The sequence below is a fragment of the Corvus kubaryi genome, unplaced genomic scaffold (assembly GCF_017639235.1).
Source record: "Corvus kubaryi isolate FWS band 111438036 unplaced genomic scaffold, C.kubaryi_AGA036_p1.0 76, whole genome shotgun sequence".
Lineage (NCBI taxonomy): Eukaryota > Metazoa > Chordata > Aves > Passeriformes > Corvidae > Corvus > Corvus kubaryi.
Window position 1 is genome coordinate 2,258,404 of NW_024582063.1, and position 25,613 is coordinate 2,284,016.

At 41.8% G+C, this 25,613-nt stretch overlaps 1 protein-coding gene across 1 annotated transcript in view; it reads left to right on the plus strand.

Moving 5' to 3' along the window:
* The window catches only part of ALK (ALK receptor tyrosine kinase), a 226,187-nt gene that overhangs the window by 172,969 nt on the left and 27,605 nt on the right, over positions 1-25,613 (plus strand). The window contains exons 9-14 of the mRNA XM_042051462.1: positions 5,171-5,265; positions 6,624-6,767; positions 17,659-17,821; positions 22,039-22,189; positions 24,481-24,612; positions 25,440-25,584. Coding sequence (XP_041907396.1) covers positions 5,171-5,265; positions 6,624-6,767; positions 17,659-17,821; positions 22,039-22,189; positions 24,481-24,612; positions 25,440-25,584 — 830 coding nt within the window. The remainder of the gene's footprint in view (positions 1-5,170; positions 5,266-6,623; positions 6,768-17,658; positions 17,822-22,038; positions 22,190-24,480; positions 24,613-25,439; positions 25,585-25,613) is intronic.

Genomic DNA, 25,613 nt, shown 5'->3' on the forward strand with positions numbered 1-25,613 from the left:
TAATATTTAGGTGGAATTCAGAATAGTTACTGAAGGGAGGGAGCTGCAGTATTCGCACAAAATCAGCTCACAGAGGTCTTCACTGCAATGAGGATGGGTTTTTTATTTCCCTTTCATCAGAAGATAGAATACATGCAAAAGCTAACATTTCTGTGCAATGAAGATCTAAGGATTGATGTGAGCAAAAGAGTTTGTCCTCATGGAGGCTATACCAACATAGCTATAAATATATCTTCACACGTTTAGTTCTGCATCTCCCTCTATAATAAGCCCCAAATATTTTGGGGTGAACCAGTCTTCTATTAGGATCAAGAAAAAAAATAAGTAGTCAAAAAGGACCAACTGAAGAGAAAACCCGGGGTGATGTGACGAAGCTCAAACATTGACCACGCTGAAATAAAACCCAAGCTTCAAAAAGCCTGAGGAATGGGAAAGGTCTTTGATGTTATCCCGTTTTGGTGAGATTTAACTGAGTTAAAATACACTTTCAAAGAACTGTTCATCTGGATTGATAGATCACAGACGGCGCCAAAGAAACAAACCAAAAAAGCTCATTTTTTGCCATTTCTTATCTGTGATTCTGAAATATTTGAGCAGTGGTCACCCTTGAGTGGTTTTTGGATTGATGTAAAATTGTATCCTTCATATGGAGGAGCTGATGTTCCCCAGAGATGAGATTGAAATGGGGGGAGAGGGGGTGTTGCCCCCCCGGTACAGCATTTCCTATTTGCCTCAAACAGAATTTCTTTTAAAAAAGGCCTTTGTGTGCCTTTTCTTTCACAGCTCAGCTAGCACTCAGCTCTGCAGGGTGTAACTTGTACTTCCCAGCTGTCAAACATCTAAGGAACCTTTTTTCTAGTTGTGCTCCCAGTTGAGTAGGGCAAAAGGAGACAGTTAAGTAATTTCCACCAGCCCTCAAATAATAATTTTTCTAATATCCAAGTCATTAAAGCATTTCATAGCTGCCACACTTTCATTCCTATGAAGAAATCTAGCTTACAAACACAGACTTATCTGAGGAGGATTTGGCTTCCATGTGAAGAAGTTGCTGGGATTTATTAAGCAACAAAGTCATGACAAACTTGCCAGCACTACTTTTGCTGCTCCTGTATAATTGCCTTCAGGAATATTTTTTCATGGCCGTTCACTGCAGCATCTGTGTTTGCAATGGGTGTGTCTGTGCATGGCTGTGGTCCAGTGTCTGTGCTGTACTGGAGCCAGTGGAGGTACTGGGTGTGCAGTCAGGATTTCCCCCTTTTGATCTGCGCAGAAACACCAGTCACCATTGTCACCTCCAGAACTGTTCTGAGTCACTGCAGTAACATCTGCTGCTGCTGCTTCAGTATCAGCTCCCACCAAAGTCAGAGGGAGTTATTTCATTGATTTCAGGGATCAAAGGGAAAGAAAAAAAAATAAAAAAAAGAGAGAGGGAGCAAGGGAATGAGGTTGTCTGTGGGGTTTTTTTCATCTCACTGATGTGTGACATTTCCATCTTCAGTTTTGATTAAATTTCCCTTAATTAGTCCATTAAGCTAAAGCCACCAAAGCTAATGATTGAAATGTTGGTTAACTGATGATCTTGTTTCAATGGAATTTGAAAGACATCATATTTCTAAATTAATAGTGGCATTAAACTAGAGAAGATAAAATGATGAACTATTTGTTGCAGAAATGCTGGTCTCAAGAGAAGGTTTGTACTGAAACTGCTTTCGTGTTAGGAAAAAATAAGATTAATAGGCAACCAAAGCAGCACTGATGGTCCTAATAGTGTTTAGCATTCACAGAATTTTTGTATTTTAGGGGCATTTCTGTCATTTTTTTTCATCTCTGGTGAGCTTGTGGAAACTTCTCAAGAGTTCTGGTCCCGGTGCTCCTGCAGGTGAAATCAGCAAGGCTGTCTCTTAACTTGAATGAACTGTAAATAAAAGTAAAAAGCAATCTATTGCATTCTCATATGGGCATGTTACATGGCACTCCCTTCAACAAGAGAAATACTGGTTTGTATCATGCCTTTGAGTTCTTAGGAGCTGAACATTTGATAATTCTCATAAGAACAACCCTTTATTGTTTGAAGAGACACGACATGAAAAGTGCATCAAAGCGTAACACCTTGGGGCATGAACCTTAGGTTCTGCCAAGGAAATTGCCTGAAGATATTTTTAGAAGTGCTTCATTGCCTGGAGGCACAAAGAAGGTCCACAGTAGTCTTTACTGAAGTATGTCTCCTCTGCTCCCTGAGCTAAAGTCTGCAGTAGTGGAGGGAAAAGCTGACAGAAAGGAACTGTTTATTTGTCTTTGTAATTAATTCTACAGCCTCAGTTTAACACCTTACAAACATAAATTCGCATCAACAAACACAAATTCAGATCAAAGTGTCCCTGTCTCCAAGTGGCATTTAGTGTGCACTCTGAGGGAACAGGTTGAGGATCAAATGCACCAGACTTGGTCCCTTCAATGCAGCACCAAGGGTCACTGTGTGCAGGGCACTGATTTTCACACAGAGCCATCTGAAAGATGTGCAGCTGAACCAGTTTCCACCCTACCTCTTCCTGGGCATTTCAACAGCACACAACAGGGAAGGAGAAGCTTCTGCTGGCTAGAGTCTGTATTTTACAGCCTGAGGTAGGTGCTGGTTTTCCATAAAATGCCAGACTGTGACCTGTGGTGTTCAGGACCTGTTTCACACATGGTTCAGTCATCTTTGCTGCTGGCACTGTGACTTGCAGGAAAAAGTAGATCAGAGCCCACTATGTCTGCTCAACAGCTTTTGTTTAAGTTTTGTATTGCATGTCTCAAACTGAACAGCTTATGTTTGTGCTGGAGCTTGTAATTTCATTTGAAGTGTTGTGGGATGTCAGCTGTAGAGCAAATGAGAGTGGGAGGCAAGGGGAGGGCAGCCAATTCAGTCAGAAGCCAATTTAATGTCCAAGGATTTTATGTTCCTTTCAGTTCTCCTAGGCATACCCACAAGGGGTTTCAGGTATCCCAACTAAGAACTGTGAGACTGCTGGCAGCATTAATCTTCAGTTGCCCTTTTTATGGATTTGGGAAGGCTAAAACTACACTTCTGTGATATTCAGACTTGTATGGATGGAGCTGCCACCTTTTGAACTGATAAAGATGGATCATTTAGCAAAGAAAATTGTGTCTTGCAATTTGGAGTTTCTTTTGATGCTAGGGATACTCTTCCTTCACCATATCCACCATTATTCCATATCCACCATTATTCCTGTCAGTCACCTGCTCTTCCATGGCAGCTGCTCACATCTTTAGAACAAATGAAGTCAGTTTTAAAGAAGTCTCTCCATATGTGCAATGCATGTCTTAAAGGAGTGAGAAATTTCAGTATTGGAGCATCGTTGCTTTTCTTTACCAGAACTAAAGAAGGAGGAACATAGTAACTATATAAATCTTTTCTGTTGTGTCAGGTTTTCTGACTCTGTCCCCAGCTGTAGCTTAGCAAGGACACCAATTGCAGAAGATGATGGCACTTTAACCTACATATCCTCAAAGTCACATATATCCCTGGGGTCTGTTTTAGCTTCTGCCAAACCTCACTGTCCCCTCTGGAAAGCTGCCCTGTGTTTGAGAACAATGTGGAAGTTGGTTACATTTGCTGACAGAGTCAGGTGGCTCAGTCAAAATCCACATTGGAAACACAGGAATATGCTGTCCCAGAGTAAATATGCATATGATTAGGGAAAACTTCACTGGAGTTTTGGTTTTGAGGTTGGCTTGCTGGTAAAGGAGAGGTAGTATTTAAAAACAGTAGGAATCACCAAGATTAATGTAAGAATACTAATAACATGCACAAAGCTAAGAGAAAATATTTTTAGACCCTGTGCCATGCAGAAAGGACCACAGTATGTGAGAAGAAAATAAAGTCTGCCAGTGTTTAGATTTTTGCTGCAAGGAAGAGACAGGATTTCTAAAGCCTTTCTAAATAAATAGAAAATACCTTGCTCCTCAAAAATACCTTGCTCTGTCATCATTGTCTTGTCTAAACTGAAACACCTGCAAGAATTCACATTCTGACTGAACATTTATCTCTAAAAGATAGAGCAGTAAGCACTAGCAATAGATCTACATTAAAGAGCCCCATGAATGGCTTAACTTCTGCTGGTGTAAAACATCAAGATACAACAGAGAGTTAAGTTTAGAAAATATTTTTTATTCACTTGCAGCTTGTTCTACAGCATGTGATAGTTTCATGTTTTTATAGCCTTGATGCAACCTCTCAGCATTGTATCTGACTTCTGAGCTATGGCTGGCTGCTTTCAGAAATTGTTCTGTTTCCTAAGCAGAGCATTTTGTTTTTATGTGGCAGATATGCATTGAGAGAACATGAACTTGTTAAACTAAGAGAAAACCTAAATCCATGAGTACACAAAATTAATGCATGGTCAATATACTGTCAGATTTGAAGTATTTGGTTGTGGGTAATTTTTGCTCTTCCTGTTGCCTTGTAATAACACTGAGGGTGAATTTACAGTGATCTTTCTTCTGGTAATGTAAGAGTGGCATAACTTCCTGGCAAAAGCCAGCTTTCCTTAAATCAGGAAGTGATTTAAGGCAAACCTCCTCGTCTTCTATACGGAGATAATGAGTTCTGCTCTTCCTGTGGACTACCCAGTGTCAGTTCCTCTCTTTTGTGACTGCCAGGGCTGTCAGATATCCTTTGCTTCCTAGAGAGCACATCAACACCAAATACTTTCTAAAAGGGTTTCAGCCTTTGATTGCTAGTTCCTTTTAGGAACTCCAGATTGCTTCAGGAGCCCTGCCTACCTATTTTTCTTAATACTTTGGGGTATAAATCACTTGTGAGAATAAAATCACTTAGAGTGGTGTTTGTTTGGTTGGTTTTTTATTTGTGCCAGAATCCAGGGGACTTTGTTTTCTGACCACACACATACACTTCTCCCTCATTCAGGCTGTTTGTCTCTGGAGAGAAGAGGGGCAATACTGTCTTATTCTGTCTGCCTTAAAAAAAGTGTAGCTCTCCTCTTCAGATCATCTTTCATTGTTAGGAATGAGCATACTTTCTCCATCACTTTATATTTTTATATGTGAAAAGTTTTTCTCCACCATTCAAAAACTGCTGTAATTGTTCAGAGCTCTGAATTTCATGTTCTTTAGCAGAATTTAATCCCATTTTTTCCAATCTGTGCAGGTTTTGGTTTCAGATCACCGCTTCATGGGAAGAAGGCTCTGATGCCATTATTGCTTTTGACAATGTCTCCCTTAGCCTGGACTGTTATTTAACGAGTAAGTTTTCCTTTCATGTGCAAATGACTTGTCTTTTATTTGCCGTATAATTGAAACTCGGAAACTGGGGGGAACGGTCTGGATGTTGTTATCCTCAAAAGACTCTGAAAGGTAAAGGTCTGTGTCAGAAATCACTGTGCTTAGGCAGAGGACCCCATCTTACTGCTGGAGCAGAGCAGGGAATGGGTTTCCAGTTTGGCATAAGTGGACAGTGAGACATACAGTGTGGGGGAGCAGCTTCCAGCTGAGGCAGAACCATCACCTATATGCCCAGGCTGATGCAGAAGCCAGTCTGTGATTATAGATTTCCACATGACCTGGTTTGCTGTGTGACACTTATCGAAATGAATGACAGCTGGACACTGGCTGGGGAAAGACAGGCATCCTGTGACTGACACTGACTTGGCAATGACATTGGGTACCGTACTCCAGTTAAACTAGAACAAGGTTATTTTATTTACACTGACACACATTTAAGTCTGAATCAGAAACTAGGATCTTCACACTCTACTGCTCTGGGGAAAAATTTGGATTCTGATCCTGGCTTTGTGATTGACTGGCCTCTAGAATATGCCCAGTCTATATCTCTGATGCCAGATTTCACCATACATAGATTTTTATTAAACATTTGTGTCTGACTCATCTTTCATAATCTCATGCATAGTGAATTGCTTCATTTGTAAATGTGTTCAACGATCTGCCACCCTGTACCTCAGACCAACAACTTACATAAGGTCTGGAGAATTGCTGCTCTGAACAAATTAAACTTCTGCCTTGGGCTGAGCAGCAGAACTTAAGTGCATCCTTTCTTCTCCCAGGCTTGAAGCTTCGACCTCTGTAGCCCTGTTCAGATTGAAAACCTCTAAACCAATTCTGTAGTCAGAATGCTTTGCATGCTTTGTGTTATGTTAATTTGCATTGCCTGGGGCATGAGTCTCTCCATTTATGCAGTGATACCTGTTGGTTTCTGTGCATAAGTACAATATACCTCAGGTTCCAGTATTCAGAGAGATCTTAAAATTAAAATAGAATTAAAGAAAATTCCTCATAGTTTTACTGGCTAAAAAAAAAAAATTGTAGCAGTTGCTAAAGATTGTATTCTGTATTTCTGCCTTGTGTCTTCATTCACTTGCTGTTTTGTCTACCACTCATTCCTGTTTATTTTTCTTTTGTCTCAGTTCTGTAACAAAAATGGAAAGTAAATCTGCCCATTTCTTTTAATAATGTTATATCCTGTGACTGCAGGCTCTTACTCTCAGCACAGAAGTCTGTAGCCCTTATTTTAGCTTCAATTTTGGCTTACATACTGACTCAGTCCCCCTCAGCCATAAACCAATCTGTGATTTCTTGTTTCCTAGTCAGTGGAGAGAAGACACCTCGAGGTACCACTCCAGACTCAAGCAATTTGCTCACCAGTAGAGGTGGCCAGAAGAAGTTTGGATGGGAACAAAAGCTCCTGGGAAATCTCCAGCTCAGCAGTGCCCCCATTTCTGATCCAGCAGGTAATTGTCGAGTCTGAGAAGCATCATCAGATAGATTTCCAGCTACCACAGATTTCAGTTAGATGTGGCTAAATGCATTTTTTTTTCCCCAGAGCCTTTGTTTAGAGCTTTTCCCAAGTCCCATACAAATAAAACAAAACAAGTTCTAGAAAGGAATTACCTTTAGCTTCTAACTGTGACTTGGATTTTGACTGTAAGCTGGTGAAAGAACCAGAGGGGGCCTCTTCTTAAAGTAAAGTGTGGTTTTAAACTGTAAGATATGTTTGTTTGGTGTCATGGTCATCTAAAAATTGTCAGGAATCAAAATGAAGTGTCCAAATTGACTGAGTTCAGAATTTTTTAACTTGAACACCCAACTCTAGTTAATATAGACTTGGTTTGAACTAACTTAGCCTCACTTTTTCAGTAAAATATTCATTGTCTATTTGAAACAGTACAGCATTGGACTTTGTTTTTAAAATATGATTTTTCTTCTGTTAGAAATGTCAGTCTTGAATGTTCATGTTACTTTATTCCCCCCTACCCTTCAGCTCCTCTTTCCAACCTAACTGTGATGGTGTGGGCCCAATAGATATTAGAATTCCCTTCCCTGCCTTCTCCCTCCCATTGTTGTCTCCCAAATGTTTCCCTCTCTCCTCTCCCAGGCTTTCCCACATACTCACAATACCTGTTTTGGGCTTTAAAGGTGCATTTCCATTTGAATCTGCTTCCTTCCCTCCTCCTTGCCAGCCTCTCTTCTGGGAGCGGTTCAAGCAGCCACAACCTCCAGCCTACCTGGGGCAGCAGGGCTGACCATGGAAGTGAGGAGCAGCTACAGGAGAGACAAGCACTTGTTACAGCTGCAGCCCTCAGCACTGTGTGCAGCTGCTTCTCCTCTCTTAGGGCCAGCCACCTACCTGCCAATTTGAAATACCACCTCTCAAGTTAGAGAGCAGGGTTGATGTATGCCTCCTTTGCTCAGTCAGTAAGCCAAGGGATTTGTTCCTGCTGCCTCCTTCTCTCCCACTCTTCCACCTGAGAAGAGTCCTTCGCATCAGTTCTATTCTAGGCTGTATTTTATTTTGCTTCATGCAGGGCTCTGTTGAGGTGCATGAACTAGTGGTGTTAGCTCTGATGCTGACAGCAGTCTGGTCAGTGTGGCCAAAAGCCCTACACAGCCTTCAAAGCCTCCCTGAAAAGCTGGATCTATGAGCCCACTCCATGCTGCCACAGCAGGGCAGCTTCCTGAGCTCTCTTGTAAAGTGAGCTCTGGCAGCAGAGGCTGAGGGGGGACAGCCTGCAGGGTAGGCTGAGTTGCCATCACATGGAGCTTACTGATATTTTATGTCCTGAGCATCACACAGCAAGAAAAGTGCAGAAGCACTGCCAGGGGCCTCAAGGGAGCGAGACAGAGGCAATGAGCCCATAGGAGAGGATGCTGGGCTGGGGGAAGCTGCACTTCAGCTGTAAAGGTCCTGTTTAGCTCTATTACAGACGTTGTGTGTGAGCTTGGGCTGTCACAAAGGCATAATTTCCAAAAGTATCTTTATATGTTCTCTTTGAAGATCCTTTGAAGTCCTCCCTTCAGTATCTGTATTTCTGTTTCCTGCCTGTAAGTGGAGTTTTCTTTTAAGTGCTCTCAGTTTTGCCCTTGGGTCAGTGATCTTGTGGTAGGATCCGTAGGCAGGTGTAGATTATGGATTTCTGGCTGACTTTCTGTTGGTGATGTTGTAGTTTCCTAAGGCAGCTGTACATTTCCTTCCAGGGTACCTACTGTTTTAGCAACAGAAAAAACATCAGATTTTAGATGCAAAGTTAATGTAAGGTGTGCGTGGGCTAGAAATCCTGTGTCTGTAAATTTCTTTGAGCATTTTGTTATTTCTTACTTCTCACTAGACCTGACATCATCTAGCTCTTCTGCTCCCTGTCCTATCTGAGGAATTCAATTTAAAGAAAGGCTTAGATAGTAGAAATAAAGGGAATCAGATTGCATGAGGGTAGAAGAGAAGGTCACTGAGGTACTTTGAGCAATTAAAATAATTTGTGATGACCTTGGGGTGAAAATTCAAGGCAATTCCAATCTAAAACAGCTTGCCTATTTTCTGAGCTTTATCCTTGGTCCTGTTCATATTCTGTCTAAAATTGTCTCTAGCCCTTGGGGTTTGAAATCACTCGTACAGCAATTTTCTCCCCTCATGCCCTCAGAGTAGATAGGGCAGAAACAGAGAAGCTGAGTGGCAGCTTCTTGCAGTGAAAGTCATTGCATTTCTGAGGGTCTCTGCAGCACCAAATCCCCTTTTCCCTTTGTGTTGCTGAGCCCCTGCTTGCTGTCAAGAAACACTGCAGATGCTTGTTTGGTCCCTGGGCTATGTGTTTTACCCAGCTTTAATGTTGTTTCTTTCTGCATCCCGTAATGCATTTAAGAAACCTCAGGCTGAGTCTGTCAAGGCCTTTCCTTTGATGGGCACATATTTACTGTTGTGTGAGTGAACCAACAGCATCAGTGCCACCCTGAAGTCCCAAAGACTGCACTGACCAATATGAGCTCAGCTCAAAGTAATTACAGCTAATAGGATCTTTGAGTTGTGTGATGGTTCACATACTATAATATTTCCTTCTTAAGAAATCATACTAAAACAAAGAACTCTGTTCCTAAAGCTGATGAGACAACCAGATAATAAAATGCCCTCCCTCAGTCCCCAAGCCAGGTCAGCCTTCACAGCAGGAGCTACAGTCTGAAAGACAGCTACCACTTTGTTTACACAACATTCAATCCAAAGAAGCTCAATTGTTTTCAAGGGCATGGGCCCTCCATTTGCTCCTCTGGATCCGAGCACAACCTCTTATACACACCTGCTGCTTTTGCCTGTGCCTGGAAATCCATTTTCAGCAAAAGTGATGGTCAGCACCACCAGCCTCCCTGTCCTCTCTGTTCTCAGGCTCTGTACCTACTGACTTGCTTCTTCAGCCTTGCTGCTGCTGGTCATGAGTGCCTTCAGGTCATGCTCACTGGGGATTCAAAACACACAAGACAGCCACACTGTGAAAGATCCAGAAGCTTCCAAAAATGTGTTAACCACTGTAGTGTGTCACACCTGGGGTAATGAACACACTGGGTAGAATAAGACCTGAAATGTCTACAACTAGTGCTGTTACTCTCTCAAGTTTCTTGACCAGCACAGGAATATTCAGGACCAGCACAGAAAAATTCCTGTGGTTTTCATGTCACACAGTTGCTTGCAGTGCAAGGTGGCCATTAGATAGATGTTCACAGGGCGGTGCAAATTCTTTCCTTTTCAATTAACTAATGATGTGTTATTTGCTGGAATACCGTCTTCTTGCTGAAAGGTTGCAGGTGAAACTTGATTCTAGAAGCAAGATTCTGGAAAAAAAAGTTGTAACAAGGTCTGCATACACCAGAAGATTGAAGCAGCTTTGATGGAGCCAGGATTTTTCATTGAGATGGTTAAATCTGTACAAAAGGCTGAGTGCTGTTTATTCTCTTGTAAACCCAGGCTTACTTCGTCTTCGGTTTTAAATTGATTAGGTATTAGTTTAAGTAAAACTGAAAGCTGCTCTAACCATACTATCATTCAACTACCAATTAAAAAGTTAATTTATATCAAACCAGTTCAATTTCCTTTTATACACAAGGCTAGAATATGGGAAATTTGGGCATATAAAGATACAGTGAGCAATAATGAGGAACTCGAGGTAAACAAAGTACTATCATGGAAACTGAAGGAGACAAAATAGGATTCTCAGTAGGCAAAAGGAGATAACAAGACACAGAGCAATCAAGCTTTAATTAAAGATTTCTGGTGCTTCTGAATAGGCTTTAAATGCCATGAGGATAGGCTCTCTTTTGATGTTTCAGCTTCTCTTCTGTCCCACTGACAACTTATTTGTGTCAGGGCACAGTACAAAAACGGTGTGTTATGCAGTGTGCAGAAATATTAACCTTTTTTCCCCTCAAACCTTGCGTTGTTTTGTCCCTTCCTCTCTGCATATCCACCAGCCATTGGGCAGCCTTGGTTTATTGCATGGAAACTGCCATCAAATCATTTTCTCATCCAGACTGGATTATGGTTTTTCTCCAGTCTCTTCCCCACAGTATGTAGTGGTTGCACAGATTTTGCATTTTCCGTCAGTGAGAGTCCTGTTTTGAGTACTTCCATGGCTGTTTCTCGGAAGAACTCTCAGTCACATTAGTTAATCAGATGAAGGAGCTGAAAGAAACAGCGGAGCAAGTATTAAGTAAAAGAAAATTACATTTGGTTGCTCTTTGTGTGCAATTACACTAACTGAACTGTTGGTATAATGCAATAAAGGTATCTGCAGAACTGCATTTTTATATTATGCATCAATTAACACAGTGAATAACAGCCCAGTACCCTCCCCCCAACAAAAGTAACGTTCTGAATAGTGATGGAAATGTTTGGACACAACAGTGGGATCTCAGAATATGTAGGTATGAGTTTCTTTATTGCAGTGTTTACAGTTGCTTTCTCCGTAGGATTGAAAGTAGCAACAGTGTAATACTGAAAATCAGCATGCAACCAGATACAACCTAGCAAAGTTGAATTGGCATAATTGCTCTCTAGAGTTAATCGTGCAATTGAAATAAACAGGGCAATTCACAGGTTTCAGACCTAAATTTCAAAGCTGCTCACTCTTAAGAATAGCAGTTTAAATTGTACAGAAACTGCTATAAATCTCAGAAAAGGTTTTGAAACAATTTTTCCACCTCCACCCAACTTGGTCGTTGTTATCTAATGTGCATTTCTACCATCCTGTGTAATTATGAGCAAAAAAAATCCAAAAAGTTGATAGCGAGTATCATTTAACACCCTTTATGGAAGACTCTTTGTGAAACATAAAAGGGGAAAGAAATTAGCTTTCTTCATGCTGCTTTGTTAGTGTCTGGTTTCAGAAGGTGGCAAGAAACAAAGAGTTCTCATTGCTTAGTAGTGCTCTTACCCTCTTACACTGACCACGATTTCCAGAAGGATACCCTGACAGTGTTCCCTATATGTAAACACTTAAGAAAAATCTAAAGCATCAATCAAGCTTTTGAGTATTTATTTGAAATGATACTCAGGATCAATCTGGCATACATTTGTCATCACTGCAGATGCTCTTGCTGAACTGAAAAACTCATCTAAGCCTTCTGTTGCCGCCCTCATTTAGAAAACAGAGACAGAAATAGTAACTCCATAAAGAGTGGAAAAGCTGACCTCTCTTAATCTAGCCATACCTCTGTAACTGGTTCTTGTTTTGCTGGCAAGACTCACTAATTTCTATGATCAGTTTATATCCCCTTAATACCATTTTGTAGACACACTTAACAGGTCAGGGACTGTGATTGTGAGCACAACCTAGTTCTGCCACTTACCATCATCTTTCAACCCCCTGCCCCATTAATCTCTGGCAAATTCAATTGTGGGAAAGGTAATAATCTCCAATTACTGCTCACAGAACACTGTTAAATGGCAGAAACCAAAGCAAAATTGAAATCCTTACCTCAATGAGTATGTGTCTTATATATGCTTGTAGTATATTTTGCTTACAGGCTTCCAGCACAGACCAACCCTGGAACTACTGGTAATGCATAACAGAGATTGCTTATGCACTGAGTAAAATCTACAGCTCTCCACACAGCCCATGGTGCCAGTGGCAGCCAAATGTTAGTGAAGATTAAGGTGGGCAGTTTCCTATAAGCCTCTGATTTCCCACATTGGCCAAATATTGCAAAGGATGCTTATGGAAGTTTTTACAAATAGGCGAAGCAAACATTCCACATGCTCATGGCATCAAGCTTGATGACATCTGCCTGAGAAGAAGAGGTAAAATGTACTCTCTGCGGAAGAATTAATTGCATCCAGAAGTTTAGCCACCAGGGTTCTTATGCCCCTGAAACATGAGAATTTATAGCCCTTTTTAATGTGGATTTTTACTCTACTGGAAGTAGGAATAGCCTTTTGCTCTGAATAAGGTTGTCACAGCAAGTTCCACAAACTGTCTACACGCTGTTTTAAAGCACTGAAGCGTTTCACTAGCATGTTACTCCAGGTTCCAAAATAAGCCAAATACCTTGGTGCTTGGTTGGCAATTTGCTCAAATCACTAAAGTTTTGGTCAGGAATGAGCTTAAACTAAGTTCAAACCAGCTTGATTTAACAAATGCCAGTTAATACATTTAGGCCCTTGAGGTGCAGCCAAAATGCCTCTTTCTGGTTTGTGGCTTGGAGTTTGTGTGTGTGCTGTATATGTGCCAGTGAAATTGCTTTCTATGTTAGAAATACAAATGTGCCTTAGGCTTTGCCCCACGGTTTTCTCTTCAGTGTTGCTGGTTGTTATTTGCAGCAGTGCCTGCAGCAGCATTGCCTCAGGCTGCAAGTGGTATCAGAGCTTCAAACAAATTAGTAATTTTAAGTCTTGTGGGGTTTTGTTCACTTTGTTTTCCAAGAGTGGGATATCACTTTCCTTATGCTGTGGCTGAAATCCAACAAGTTGATTGCTGTGCATTTCATGTATCTAGACAAACTGTGTGAAAGCTAAAATTTCTGCTGTGCAAAAGGATGAGCAACTGTGTGTGTAAATATATCAATCAGTAAATTCTTCATGGAAAGAAAATTATGAAGGAAGAGATTTCTTTTTCAATTGTTTTAATAGAGCCAAAATGACATTTTTTGCACAATGTTGCTTGGGACCTTGCCAATGTGTTGGGGACCTTGCCAGGGTGCCTGAGGACGGCAGGTGAGTGGGTAAGCAGGCAGAAATTTAATGTTTCCTCTGCCATGTTTATTTTAAAAGGGAGGATTCTATCAAATTGAACTGATGTATGACTTATTCACTGAAATATAGTACCCCAATCTGAATCCCACGGTGATCTCCACTTCTTTTTTTTTTCCCCCCCACCTCAAACAGAGATTTCCATTTTTTAAATCCAGGTAGCATCTTGCAGCTGCCAATGGCAGACTATATAGGGACCCTACATTAAACTACATGTTGGTTTTTGTCATGGGAATGCTCAGCTCTTTCTGGAAACTGGGTATATGTAACTTGTGGGAAGCTGGGCAGAATTCCACAATCTGCTAGTTCTTTGGGGAGGTTTAGCCTGGAGAGTCCTGCTGTTCCTGGTGTGTGAGGTGCTGGCAGCGTTATCCTGCCGCACACTGCAGAAGGAAGGAGGGATGGGCTGTGCACTGTGCAAGAGACCACAGTTATTCACAGATGGAAAAAAATCTATGCTTCTCACCAAGCTGCTTAAGGATTTTCGATTCAGTGCTGCTGCTTTAGTCTTTGGAGATCAAAATAATGCTTCAAACTGAATTACTGTTAACTGCTGTGGCATGCAGCAACCTGTAGAAATGCTCTCTCCAAGCTCATAAGACATGCTGCAGTCATTTCTAGAATCAAGAGAAAATCAATATTTTGTAGGGAGTGAAATCTTACTTTTAAAAAAGAAGTGGTGGGTTATTAAGGCAGGCAGTATTCTGTTTTGCTGCTGGGTTGTGGTTTCAGATCTTGGGCTGCTGTTACATCTGCACACTGAGGGTTGGCTTTGTGAAATTTGAGGCGGGCGGGAAAGTGTGGGGTTTTTAGTCTGTATCCAGAATTGTAACTAAGATCCATCTGTCCTAATTGACATGAGGAGAAACTTCTTCCTGTGTCGTATTATGTCCCATTTAATTCAGTGACAAAGCTGTTCTATGTTGGACTGGCTTCCAGTATTTATAAATACTGGAGTAGGGAGTAGGAGTAGGGCTGTTTTGCACATCAGTGCAGCAATGACAAATGAGGAGATCATGCAACACCTGGCTGTAGGTTTTACTAAAATCCCTACTGGTTTAAAGCAGATGCAGTCTCCCCATGGACTTCACTTGGGCCAGACTTCCTCCTGCAAAGTTTTGGGCAAAGATTACTACCCAGATCTGCTAGTTCTGAAACACATTTTTTCCTGTTCTTGTCTACCATTCACCTGAATAAAGTGAGTAAATATTCTTGCTAGCACTGGCTGCAGCAGCTGCAGAACCTGGGAGGCTTTACAGACAATCTTATATACACCATTGTGTCCATTACAACAGGACCACTTTTGAAATCCAGGATAGCACCTCCTGTGCTCAGCCGTCTCCAGGTTCCTTACATCGTGCTCCCTGGCATAACATATCCGTGGGTTTTCATTCCCCATCCTCTCAAGCTCTTAAAAGCCAGATTCTAAGATCTTAGTGAATATTAACTAATCTCAAGTTAGCAGCAGTGTTTGCCCTTACCCTCATACTGCCTCTGCATTGGAAGTGAGCCCCCTCTAGTCTCCCTAAAGGCAGAAAACACAAAGGCTGTTCAGGTTGCTTCAGTTCTGAGTCCGAAGGCATAATGTTTGCAGCAGAAGGACATTCTTCTTCTGTTCCACCAGGACTTTTAAGGAACCAGAGGGCCACTTCAAAGCATTTTGAAATAAGATGTAGTTCACTTATCCCCTATCCCTGGAATTCAGTGGGAGCCAAGAGCAGCCAGTTTCAGGTCCAGCTGTGCTGTGTATTACATGTGGAATCGCCTAGAGATAAGTTTGCCAAGGTCACGTAAGCAGATACCTAAGGAGCGACTTTTATTTCAAGGGACTAAATCAGAAATGTAAAGCTTAACCATAGCAGCAGTCTGCACATGCTGTGATCTGTCCTAGGTTTTATCACTTCCAGTTTTCCATTTTGATTCTCTCATGTTTTGGGCTTATTGTCCCCTTGAAGGTCACCCGCATCTACCTTTGGGAACATGTTTGATATTTCACTGGAGATGTCCAAATGGTTTCTTATTGTTCCGCTTACCTGCCTGCTTTACTGAACATATGTTTCAGTGCAGGTGGCTAAGCTCGCTGGGGTATTGCAATGTTAAATCACTGTGATAGCTGACAGAATGAGTCTCTCATCTTCCAGTTAGTGTGAGATTTTCCTTTGGGTTTGGGGTGGGGTTTGCAAGGATAAACACAGGTAACTTCTGGTGCCAGACTGTTGGTACCAGTGCTACTGAAGTATTTTGCTTTAATATATTCTAGACCTTGCTTCCTTAGGTGCCTTTACCCTCTTACCTGTTGTTTTGGGGGTTTGGGGGCATTGCATTGGAGGCAAAGGAGTAGAGGGGAATTCTTCTATTTGCTATCTAATAATTTTAAGACTTTATTTCTGCCACCCATTGCAGAGGGACTAGAGAAATAAGTGAAATAAGTATAAGTAAATGAAACAAGTAACAGTGACAAAATCGGTAGAGGACCTTTGCAGGGGAGTTTTGAGGAAGGGTGGTGTAGATTTTTCAGTCAGAAGGGATTATTCTCTCAGCAGTACTTAGATTGGGAGATTTTCTTAAAGAGTGGCAGTTTTACACAACACTGTATTACCAATATTTTTCAGAAATACTGGTCGCTTTATTTCTTAAAGTCATGTCAAATTCTTTGATCCATTTCACTCACTGAACTTTTTTACAGGAAGGAATTTAGCTCAGCTTCAGGATTAGTTTGTGAAAAGATAATTCAGACATTTCTTCTGGCTAAGCTAATGTGTTTTCTTGTATTTCTGGAGGGCGAACCCCTCCGGTAAGAGTAACAGTAGAACTTTTGGCCTTGCTCATGCAGACCATCATTTCTAGACCACATCAGCTTAGACAATAGCTCCAAATTCCAAGAAGCAGATCAAGCTAATCATAGGACATCCTAAGTTGGAAGGGACCTGCAAGGATCATTGAGTCCAGCTCCTGGACATTGAGTCCAATTAATGCCCTGTCTGAGCTAATTAGTATCACCGCTGAAGGAGTCTGCATCGCTTTTGTGGAAGCTGGTGGGAAAATGGTGCCCTTTGAGAAGGTCATATGGAAGGCTGACTGGACCAACACAATTTGTAGAAAAAAGCTTCAGATGTATTTCAAATCTTTTTTCTTTAATGGCAGTAGAACTATGTAATGGAGCTTATTATATTGTGTATATTAGATTCTTAATAAGTATGTTTGATAAATCATGTCATGTTCACAAAAAATGCTTAGTCCACTTATTTACTATCTACATCTTAGTTCTGATTATATAGAAAGTATTTCCTGATATACTAGAAAATAAGTTAAGGTGGGTTTCACAAAAGCATTGTGTTCTTGGGACTGTGCTGCTCCTAAAATGAATCTTTAAGGAAGAGTACGTAATTTTCACCATTGTGTATTCAAACTTTAAAAACTAGACACAAATTAGCAAAGCCTTTTCCTAGAAATCTATTTGTACAGGATTAGTACTTCCAGTTGATGGAAATGGCTGTAATAGGGATGCATTGATTTACACCCACAGATCTAGCCTAGAAAATGCAGAGTTGGATGCTTGTTTTACAGGCCTCAGTCAGGTGTTTTTCTTTCTGAAGCTTAATTTGAGTCTCCTGTGAGCAAATAATTATTCAAAATGCAATTAATCTATTGTTATGTTTTAATCACAGTGATGTTGTTGTATTTACAGGTTTTTATCTAATTAAGAGTTACTTTCCCATTTAAAATAAATTCAATAACCAAATGTCTCTAGAAACTGAAAGGGCTAGAATGCACCAGCCTTGAGATTATGAATGAGCACTTAACAGCCCAGAGGGCAGAGCCTGAAACTGGGTGGACTCTTGTGTTTTTCTCCACTCTGTGCTTTTAGCCTTTTTGAGCCTTAGGAAAAATAAAACTATGTTTATTGCTGTGATAGATTTCAGGAGATGTCAATGAAAAGCTGTCATATACTGAGATACAGAGCACTGTGAGTCTTTTAAAAGAATTCTGTATTTGTTTGGATTAAAACCTCAAGGCCGGGTTCTTCTCTTGGTCCAACAACCAGAGCAGATAAAGAGCAGAACAACTACTTGATCTTTGGGTGTTGGGGTCATGCTTTGCCTATGTCCTCCTTTCAGATCAGTGGTTTTTCACAACCTGTGGTGCCAGTGGACCCTATGGCCCCACACAGAGCCAGTGCAATGATGCCTACAGGAACTCCAAGCTCAGAGTGGTCGTGGGGGCTGAAGGGATTCTCCAAGGCATTCAGATCTGGAGAGTACCGGCAACCAACACATACAGGTGAGGGAACTGTCTCTGATCATCGTGATGTATCTGTGTTTGAAACTATCCAAGCTGCAGTTACATGCTAGGCATTTCTGAAGTATTACATTCAGAAGTGTGGCCACATCTACTGGGGTATTACTTGTCACTGAGCCTGTGATTTCCAGCCTCTCTAGTCTCAGATTTGTTCCCTGGAAGATGCAACTTTTTTGGTGAAAGAGAAGAAACTTTCTGAGGCAGGCAAATCTTTACCCTAAATGGTTACAGGTTGGGAGAGCTCTATCAGTAGCTGAAAATGAAGCATTTTCACCTCCCCAGACCAAGAGGAATACATTTCTCATATTTCATTCTTTGAGCTCTGGGATCAGAATGAGTTTTTCCCACCCTTCACCTGGCATGGAAGGCATAATCACGTGTCAGCATTTCTTACAGGACAGCTTGCATCAACCACTGCTCAGCATCTTCGCTTTTTTGAGTCTAGACACAGCAAGTTGAGCCTGTAAGCCTGGCTTACCACTGTAGAATTGATTCTGGAAGCCAGCCACCTAAATGGTAGGCTCTCTGATACTGAGGGTTCTAACACTGAAATCCCCCTGTGGAGTTATTTTCAAAGAGAGGTGATCAGATACGGTTCAGTGCTAGTTAATCAGATTTTTACCAATCATTTTTTCCTTTTTGCTCTTGCTGGGGAAAGAAGTGCAATCGAAGTGTAGTTCACTGTGTCTGAATGGTAACATGAAGCCATTATATGCATCACTTTGTAAGCAGAACTGTCAGTTTGAACCAATGACTGCCTAGTGGTGTTGTTTTGCAGCATTCCATATTGAAACCATTGAAGGTATCTTGGATTTCAAAGCAAAACATTCCATTGAAGGCTTTGAACAAATTTCAGTTACAATTTTCTGGTCCCATCTGGTTTTTTTCCTTTATATTGAAAAAGAATGCTAATGTTGAGGGTAGATGTCAGTCTCTAACAGAGGTCTAGAGCAAAGAAGTTTTGAGAAACTGGCTAGGCTAGGTACAAGTTCTGCCTGAGTGCCTATTCCTACAAGGATTGATGGTAATGCAAAAAGCGTTAATGGTATTTTACCCAGCTATCAACAAGGAGTTGCCTGAGGTGAATAAAATTTTTCAGAACCAGCATCCAGTAAATATGGTTATAAAGTATAGCCCCAAAAAGAACAGGCAAAACAGCCCAAAAGCTTACAGTACTGTCATTTCTTTAATATCAGAGCCCAAGAAGAGCCAGAATTCCTGTGCAACTCCAGGCTGATTTTTTGCTGCACAATACAAATCCTGGGCCTTGCAGGGATGACCTGTCTATTTAAGTCCTAAAAATGACCTAACAGACTTTTAGGTTCTGTAGAGATAATAGATGTATAATGTCGTGCATAACTTATATATAAAGGGATGACATTCTCTTCTGCACCTCTTAAGGCTATAGTAGAAAATTCACAGCCTGGGGAAAGCAGAGGCAATTGTGGGCTTAAATTAACTTGACGTCTTCCTGATTCTGGTCTGCTGAAGGGGCAGCAGAATCTGCCAGCATAGCATAGCCCTAGGAAAATGTCAAGTTGCAATATCAGTTCCGGGGCTTCCCAGGGTCTGGACTCACTGCCAGTGTTTAGTTCTTCCCTGCAGTCCTGCTGCAGTGTGGGTCCTGTAAGTTCTCCTGATGGGCACTGCTGAAACACCTAACACAGAGAGAAAACCCTCCTGCTGCCTGCTGGGCTCCCAAGAAAGCTGATGTTCTGCCATATCAGTGTGTTTTATACTGTGTAATGTACACCCCTGCTAATCGCAGAAGAAGGATATCGATTTTGTGAACATGAGGCAGAATATGCTTTATTAAAATACAGACAGCTCAATTTTGCACAAAACTCTGCCAGCACAAACCAACCACACCCAGAAAACGCTACCATCTGTGCAGGCCTGGGTAGGCTGCCACACACTGTAGTGCCCACATTGGAAAACTGGAGTTTTACATGCTCTGGTTTGCTCCCATGGGACTTCACATTGCATAGCAATGAAGTTAAACATTATAAAAGAGAATTTTTTGTTTCATATTTTCTTCCAGCATTCAGAAGGTCTGGTCATGTAGGTCTATGACCAAGTATGACAGAAGTGAACTACACAATTAGTAGTAAATTACACATTACCATCTGCTATCCAACTTCTTTTCATTTTTAAGGGAAGAGGTTTTGGTCCATTTTGCTGAGTGCCTCATTTGTGGTCACTTCCACTGTCCTCTCTTCTCTATGGTCCTTTCACATAAGGTGGCACAAGAACACAGCCCAGCGGAGTGCAAAATTGTGTCATTCTGAGTCAGCCAGCCTAGGCACAGCATTTTCTCGTACTCTCAAGACTAGGTCCAGTGTTTCCCATAACCTGGATGTTACGGTGCATATTTTTCTTCAGCCCTGGTTTGCACAGCCTGGTTTGCACTCTGCACATCCCAAACCTTCCTGAAGGTGTGGGCTTCTTTTTCAGATCCCACAAGTGTCATAGTAAAAGAAAATAAGGAAGGCAGTGGAAGGTACTCTGTGTTCTTGTTCTGGGCAAGCTAAACCTTTCTTCAGGGCCAATATGGTTAAAAGGATTCCTCCTGTAAAAGAAAGATGTTCCTATTGAAAGGGATCCTGTTAAAGTTTGAAGTTAAGAGAGCTGTTTAAATAGTGACACCCATTTTGAATAGGGAATGACTGTCACCTGAATCTACCAGGTTTTATTTGTCTGCAGCCTTTGAATGAGGCCAAACTGGGTTTCCTGAACGTTCTGACATCATTGCTTGTACGCAAAATCTGTTCCTACATGGAAAAGTATGGCCCCTACTGGCAGCCAATTAGCCCTGCCAGCTTGCTGTGCCTGGTAGTGCACCTCATTAGCCATTGCAAAACTCTACAGCAAATCAGCTCAGCCTTCAGATTCATGCAGCATCTGTTCAGGGTGGCCCAGTGCTTGTGTCCATCACTTTTTCTGCTGGCTCCAGTACAGCCTAACTGAGGACTGATTGCTTTGGTTATCAGCAGTGGCATGAACATAATCATGTCACATCGCCATGATCTAATATGCTTTAAGAGATACTGCCTGTTTGCAGGCAGGACTATGCTGGGCAGAGGCAGAGAGCAGCCCGGTGCTGGAGGAAAGGAGGTGTTAAAGCAGAGCACCTACACTGTGCCTGGTAGGAAGCTGAGAGCAATTTTTTGAGTTCTCAGTCTTGCTGTCTCTGGTTATGTGCTCTAGGTGGAATTTTGCCCTCACAGAAATAGATGGAAAGTTACTAATGTCAGTGGAGAATTACCTGCTTATTTCAGATGTAAACTGAATTGCTGTACCATCATTCACCTGCTCAGAAACCCTATGTTTCCTTGCAGCAGAGATGTGTGTTTTATCATGATCTTTAAAAAGTGCTTTGAAATCCTTTGCTGAAAGCTGCTTTAGGTATGTCCATTGTTAGAAAGGGAGAGGGAGGAACTGAGCAACACAGTGTTGCACCCACATCTTTGGGTACATCAACAACAGTAAGCACCTCTGAATCTTGACTGCTTGAAATAAAAACCCCAGAGCCTTAACTGAGACTGAAGCAGCCTGTGTGTAACCTGCCCACTCCTGGCTGGAGACCAGGAGATGTTCCTGGTCACCATGAGTTTGACCAGGGGGCTTTTGCCTTCCTTGTTTACTGCAAGTAGTGTCATCTCCATCTACTCTTCTTTCTGTATTCCTCTGGTCCTGGGAATAAGAGAGCTGTTTTCCATCTGGTCCACGCTACCAGGACCAGTTACGCTGTCTGCTTTCTTAAATCTCCCTCTGTCAATCTCATGCTTAATGTTCTCTTTAGCCATATGTCCTGTTTTTACCAGTTTTCCTGCTTCTGTTCTTTCTCTTCCTTGCTGAAAACTTCTCAAGGATGTGCCTTCTGGGAAACAAGATGTGTTTCATATATTAAAGCTGGAAACTACAGGGAGTTGCTCAGTCTGTTCTCAGCAGTGTTTGCCCAAGAATCAATGTGAAAGAATCTGTTTTGTAGCTACCCAAGCTCACAGATTCAAACAGAGTAGAAAACCAGTCTTCAGGCTTCGGGTTTAGATTTATTTAGAATGTCAGGACTTCAGGGCACAGCTCTGTGCCACCATGTTTGGGTGTGCAAAACGCTCAGTGCTCAGAAGTGGTTTGTGCTCCCTTCCACCTGGCTGGGACAACTCAGGTGCCAGCCTCTTGTTTTCTTTTTTCTGCAGCATCTCAGGCTATGGAGCTGCTGGTGGGAAAGGAGGGAAGAACACCATGGTGCGGTCCCACGGCGTGTCTGTGCTGGGAATTTTTGACCTCCAGAAGGACGATACACTGTATATCCTGGTGGGACAGCAAGGAGAAGATGCTTGTCCTAGTGTAAGTGACTGCCTTTCTGTTTTGCCTTCATCCCTTCTACCAGTCCATGGAGTTTTGTCTTTTCACACAGAAACATGTTGTCTTCAAGGGGTTTGGGGCTATAGGAGTCAAGGAATAGGTACAGTTTTACTGAGAGAGCATGAGAAGATGAGGCACCATGTCCCTGTGCTTGCTTCTCTTCAACATTTGGGCCCTGTTGATAATACAAAACAGGTTCCTGACTGATCTGAGAGCACCTGTGCGGGGGTTTGGAGACAAAAGACAACCCTGCCTTCCATTCCTCTGGAGATCAGTCTTCAAGGCTGACTTTGCAGGGTTTTGCTCTTGCTCCACTATTGAGGCCAGCCCTGCCATTATCATATACTCTGCACCTCTAGAGATACCTACTTCACAGGGCCTGCTTGGTTATTCTCCATATGGGAACAGGAAAGACAAATCAATCGTTGCTGGCTCGGTCCTGATTTTTGGGTTACTAACCAACTCTTACTGGAAACGTCTTGACAGAAAGATGGACACTATTTGCATGCACAATAGTTTATTAATGGGTTTGTATTCTTTGGAGGAGGATGGGGGAATAGGACACTCTCATGGAGCAAACTAAGCGTTATCTGATGAAATTTCACCTACAGGTTTGAGCTGGACATTTAAATGATGTGCATTTCTCAGCTGTTAATGGCTGGCATCCAAGAGATGAAAGCTTAGCAGTCTGTTAGAGCAGAGAAAGGTTGAAGGATGTAGACAAGTAAAAGGGTTTCTCAAGTCTGGCTGCTGAAGTAAATAATGTTAAAACTAGAATTACACATATCTACAAACAAACCATTAATATAAAGCCTTTTTGAAATGAGAAATGGCCTAACTCAAACGTCCATCCAACGTCTTTAACTAGGACATTCCAGCTGAGTGTAATATATGGACTCATTAAATTGCAGGCCACTGTAATCTTAGTGAGAATTTATTGAGTGCTAATGTAATTCTTTCATTGAGGCAAAGAGATTGCATTGACTTGTAGAGGGGACTTTTACTAGATTGGATTGTAATCAGTTATGTCTTTGCCATGAAGGATTATTTTTTTTATAATCTAGTGGTTCCTTTGGGTCACTGACTTTGTCATTTTATTAATCATTCCCACCCAACTCCAAATCAGTTAAGGAGAGGGAAAAATAGGGAAAGGAGGGCTGTTTAGTTCTTTAGGCAAGTCTGCACACACAAACTGGATGCCACTCAATCTCTAGCACAACTTGGAACATATTTTGTGGTCAGCAGAATAATTTGTAATTTGAGTATGATTTTGTCATGTTCTCCTTCCAAAAGAAAACATACACGAGAGTAGAAGGAAGCAGAAGGTCAATCCTACTGTAACAAATGTTTGTGCATTTTTTCCGGAAATTGTTGTTGGTTTAGTAAGTTCAGTGAGCAATATATGTCCAATATAACAAGATAGCGTTACTGAGACAAAACCTGGAAAGTAAAATAAGCTAAAAGCAAAGTTTGCAACTTTAAAATGCTCACAGCAGGGTCCTGCTTGTCACTTTAGTGCTCCAATTTTAAACCACGTCATAGTCCTGAAGTACACATAAATGATGGTTTAGTGTTGTGGTTGAAATCAGTGAGTTCAGGGATTTGCCTCATACAGAAAATTCTGTATACTGGGTGCTAATTGATGGAAGGGAAAAAATGCTAAGTAGGAAATTTGAAGGCTATGTAGTGAGGTATTTTCCTTAACATCAGGTGAACATTGCAATCCAAGGTGGGGTTGCTGCTGGTTTTGTAGGCACTTGTAGTTACAGTAAAATTGTTTCTAAGATCAACAGAGATACACCTTGGCAGCTTGGCCCCAGCCACTGAGGGACTGGAAATGAGGTAGAGAAGCATGGGTTGTCTCTAGGTCTCTGCCATTTGGCTGTTGTGTGACATGGGACAAGGCACATCCTTGCCAAGTTTACTCCCTTCCTCCACTTGTGAAATACAGACTATTAACGCTGGGAAATATTTGCAGCAAATTCTGCTATATTTTGTACATTAAAAGTTTATAGAGCTATTTTACATGATAATAGGTATCAGCACTGAGCTTGCTTCAAAATAATTCAATTTAAAATAGCAACAAATTTTTCTGGTGAAGGTTGAGGCAAAAAGCCAGAATCTTCTAGAAGACCATTCACTTGGTTCTGCTCATGTAGTTTCGGTGGAGGACAATTTCTTGCTTTGGGACAGTGAAGGGTTCATGAGGTCTCGGTGTGTACAAGGGCATGGAGGTTTCTTACCTGAATTCAGATGTGGTCTTCTGTTTGCAGACTAATGATGTTATCCAGAAGGTCTGCATCGGAGAGAACAACGTGATCGAAGAAGAGATTCGTGTGAACAGAAGTGTCAATGAATGGGCAGGAGGAGGTGGAGGTGGGGGCGGTGCCACTTACATATTTAAGGTATGGAAACACAGTCCCCATGCACCTTCAGCATCAACATCCTTCCACCTGCCTCTGAAAAATCCTTTCTACACCTCAGGGAGAGGGTCCACAGAGTGAGCTCCAGTTATCCTTGATTTCCACTTGAGAGATGTATGGATCTGAGTTGGCCCTTCACAGTTCTTAGAACTGCTGTGCAATATGGCCACACTTCTTTCAGTGGCTTGGAGTACCATTCACAAACATAATGGGTTGAACTAGGGGGGGGTTTTCAATAAAAACTGAGATGCTGAAGCACAGTTCTACAGCAAAGAGCAAATTCTGCAGGACTTCATTTAACTCTGTTATTGTAGAACATGAGACTTCAGCTATGCACTTGGTCTGACACAAGAAGTTGAGGATGGCCTGTATGTTTTCTGTTGGCAATCCTATAGCTGTGGATCACTGATATTTCCTGTCCTGTGCTAGCTGAGAGAGTACTCATTCCAAACACTGGTTTCAGGCAGTCCTTCACCAGTGGGAACACTGTGTTGCACTGTACAGAGCTGTGCTCCTTAGCTGTTTCATTTGATAAGAGTCATCACATGGGACATTACAGGCTTTCTAAGAGCCATCACCATGGTAGATACAATTCATAGAGCTGCTGACACTGCTGTTTCCTGTTGCAGAACTTGGTAGGGCTAGTGCTATTCATTAATTTTCTGGGTGTGGGTGCATAAATAATGCAATGACAATGTGCAGTGCTGAGCAGCCCTAGATGCCTGTTGGGTGCAACATGCCATAACTATCATGTGGCTGAACTTCCATTTACATGTTTGAACATTGCCTTTGTTTCTGAATTTGTTAAGATGGAGAATGGAGAACCGGTCCCCTTGATAATTGCAGCAGGGGGTGGTGGCAGGGCCTACAGGGCCAAAACGGACACATTTCATCCAGAAAGACTGGAGAATGATTCCTCTATTCCAGGGTTGAATGGAAATTCAGGAGCTGCAGGTAAGGAAAGTTTATTCCTTTTAAGAAAA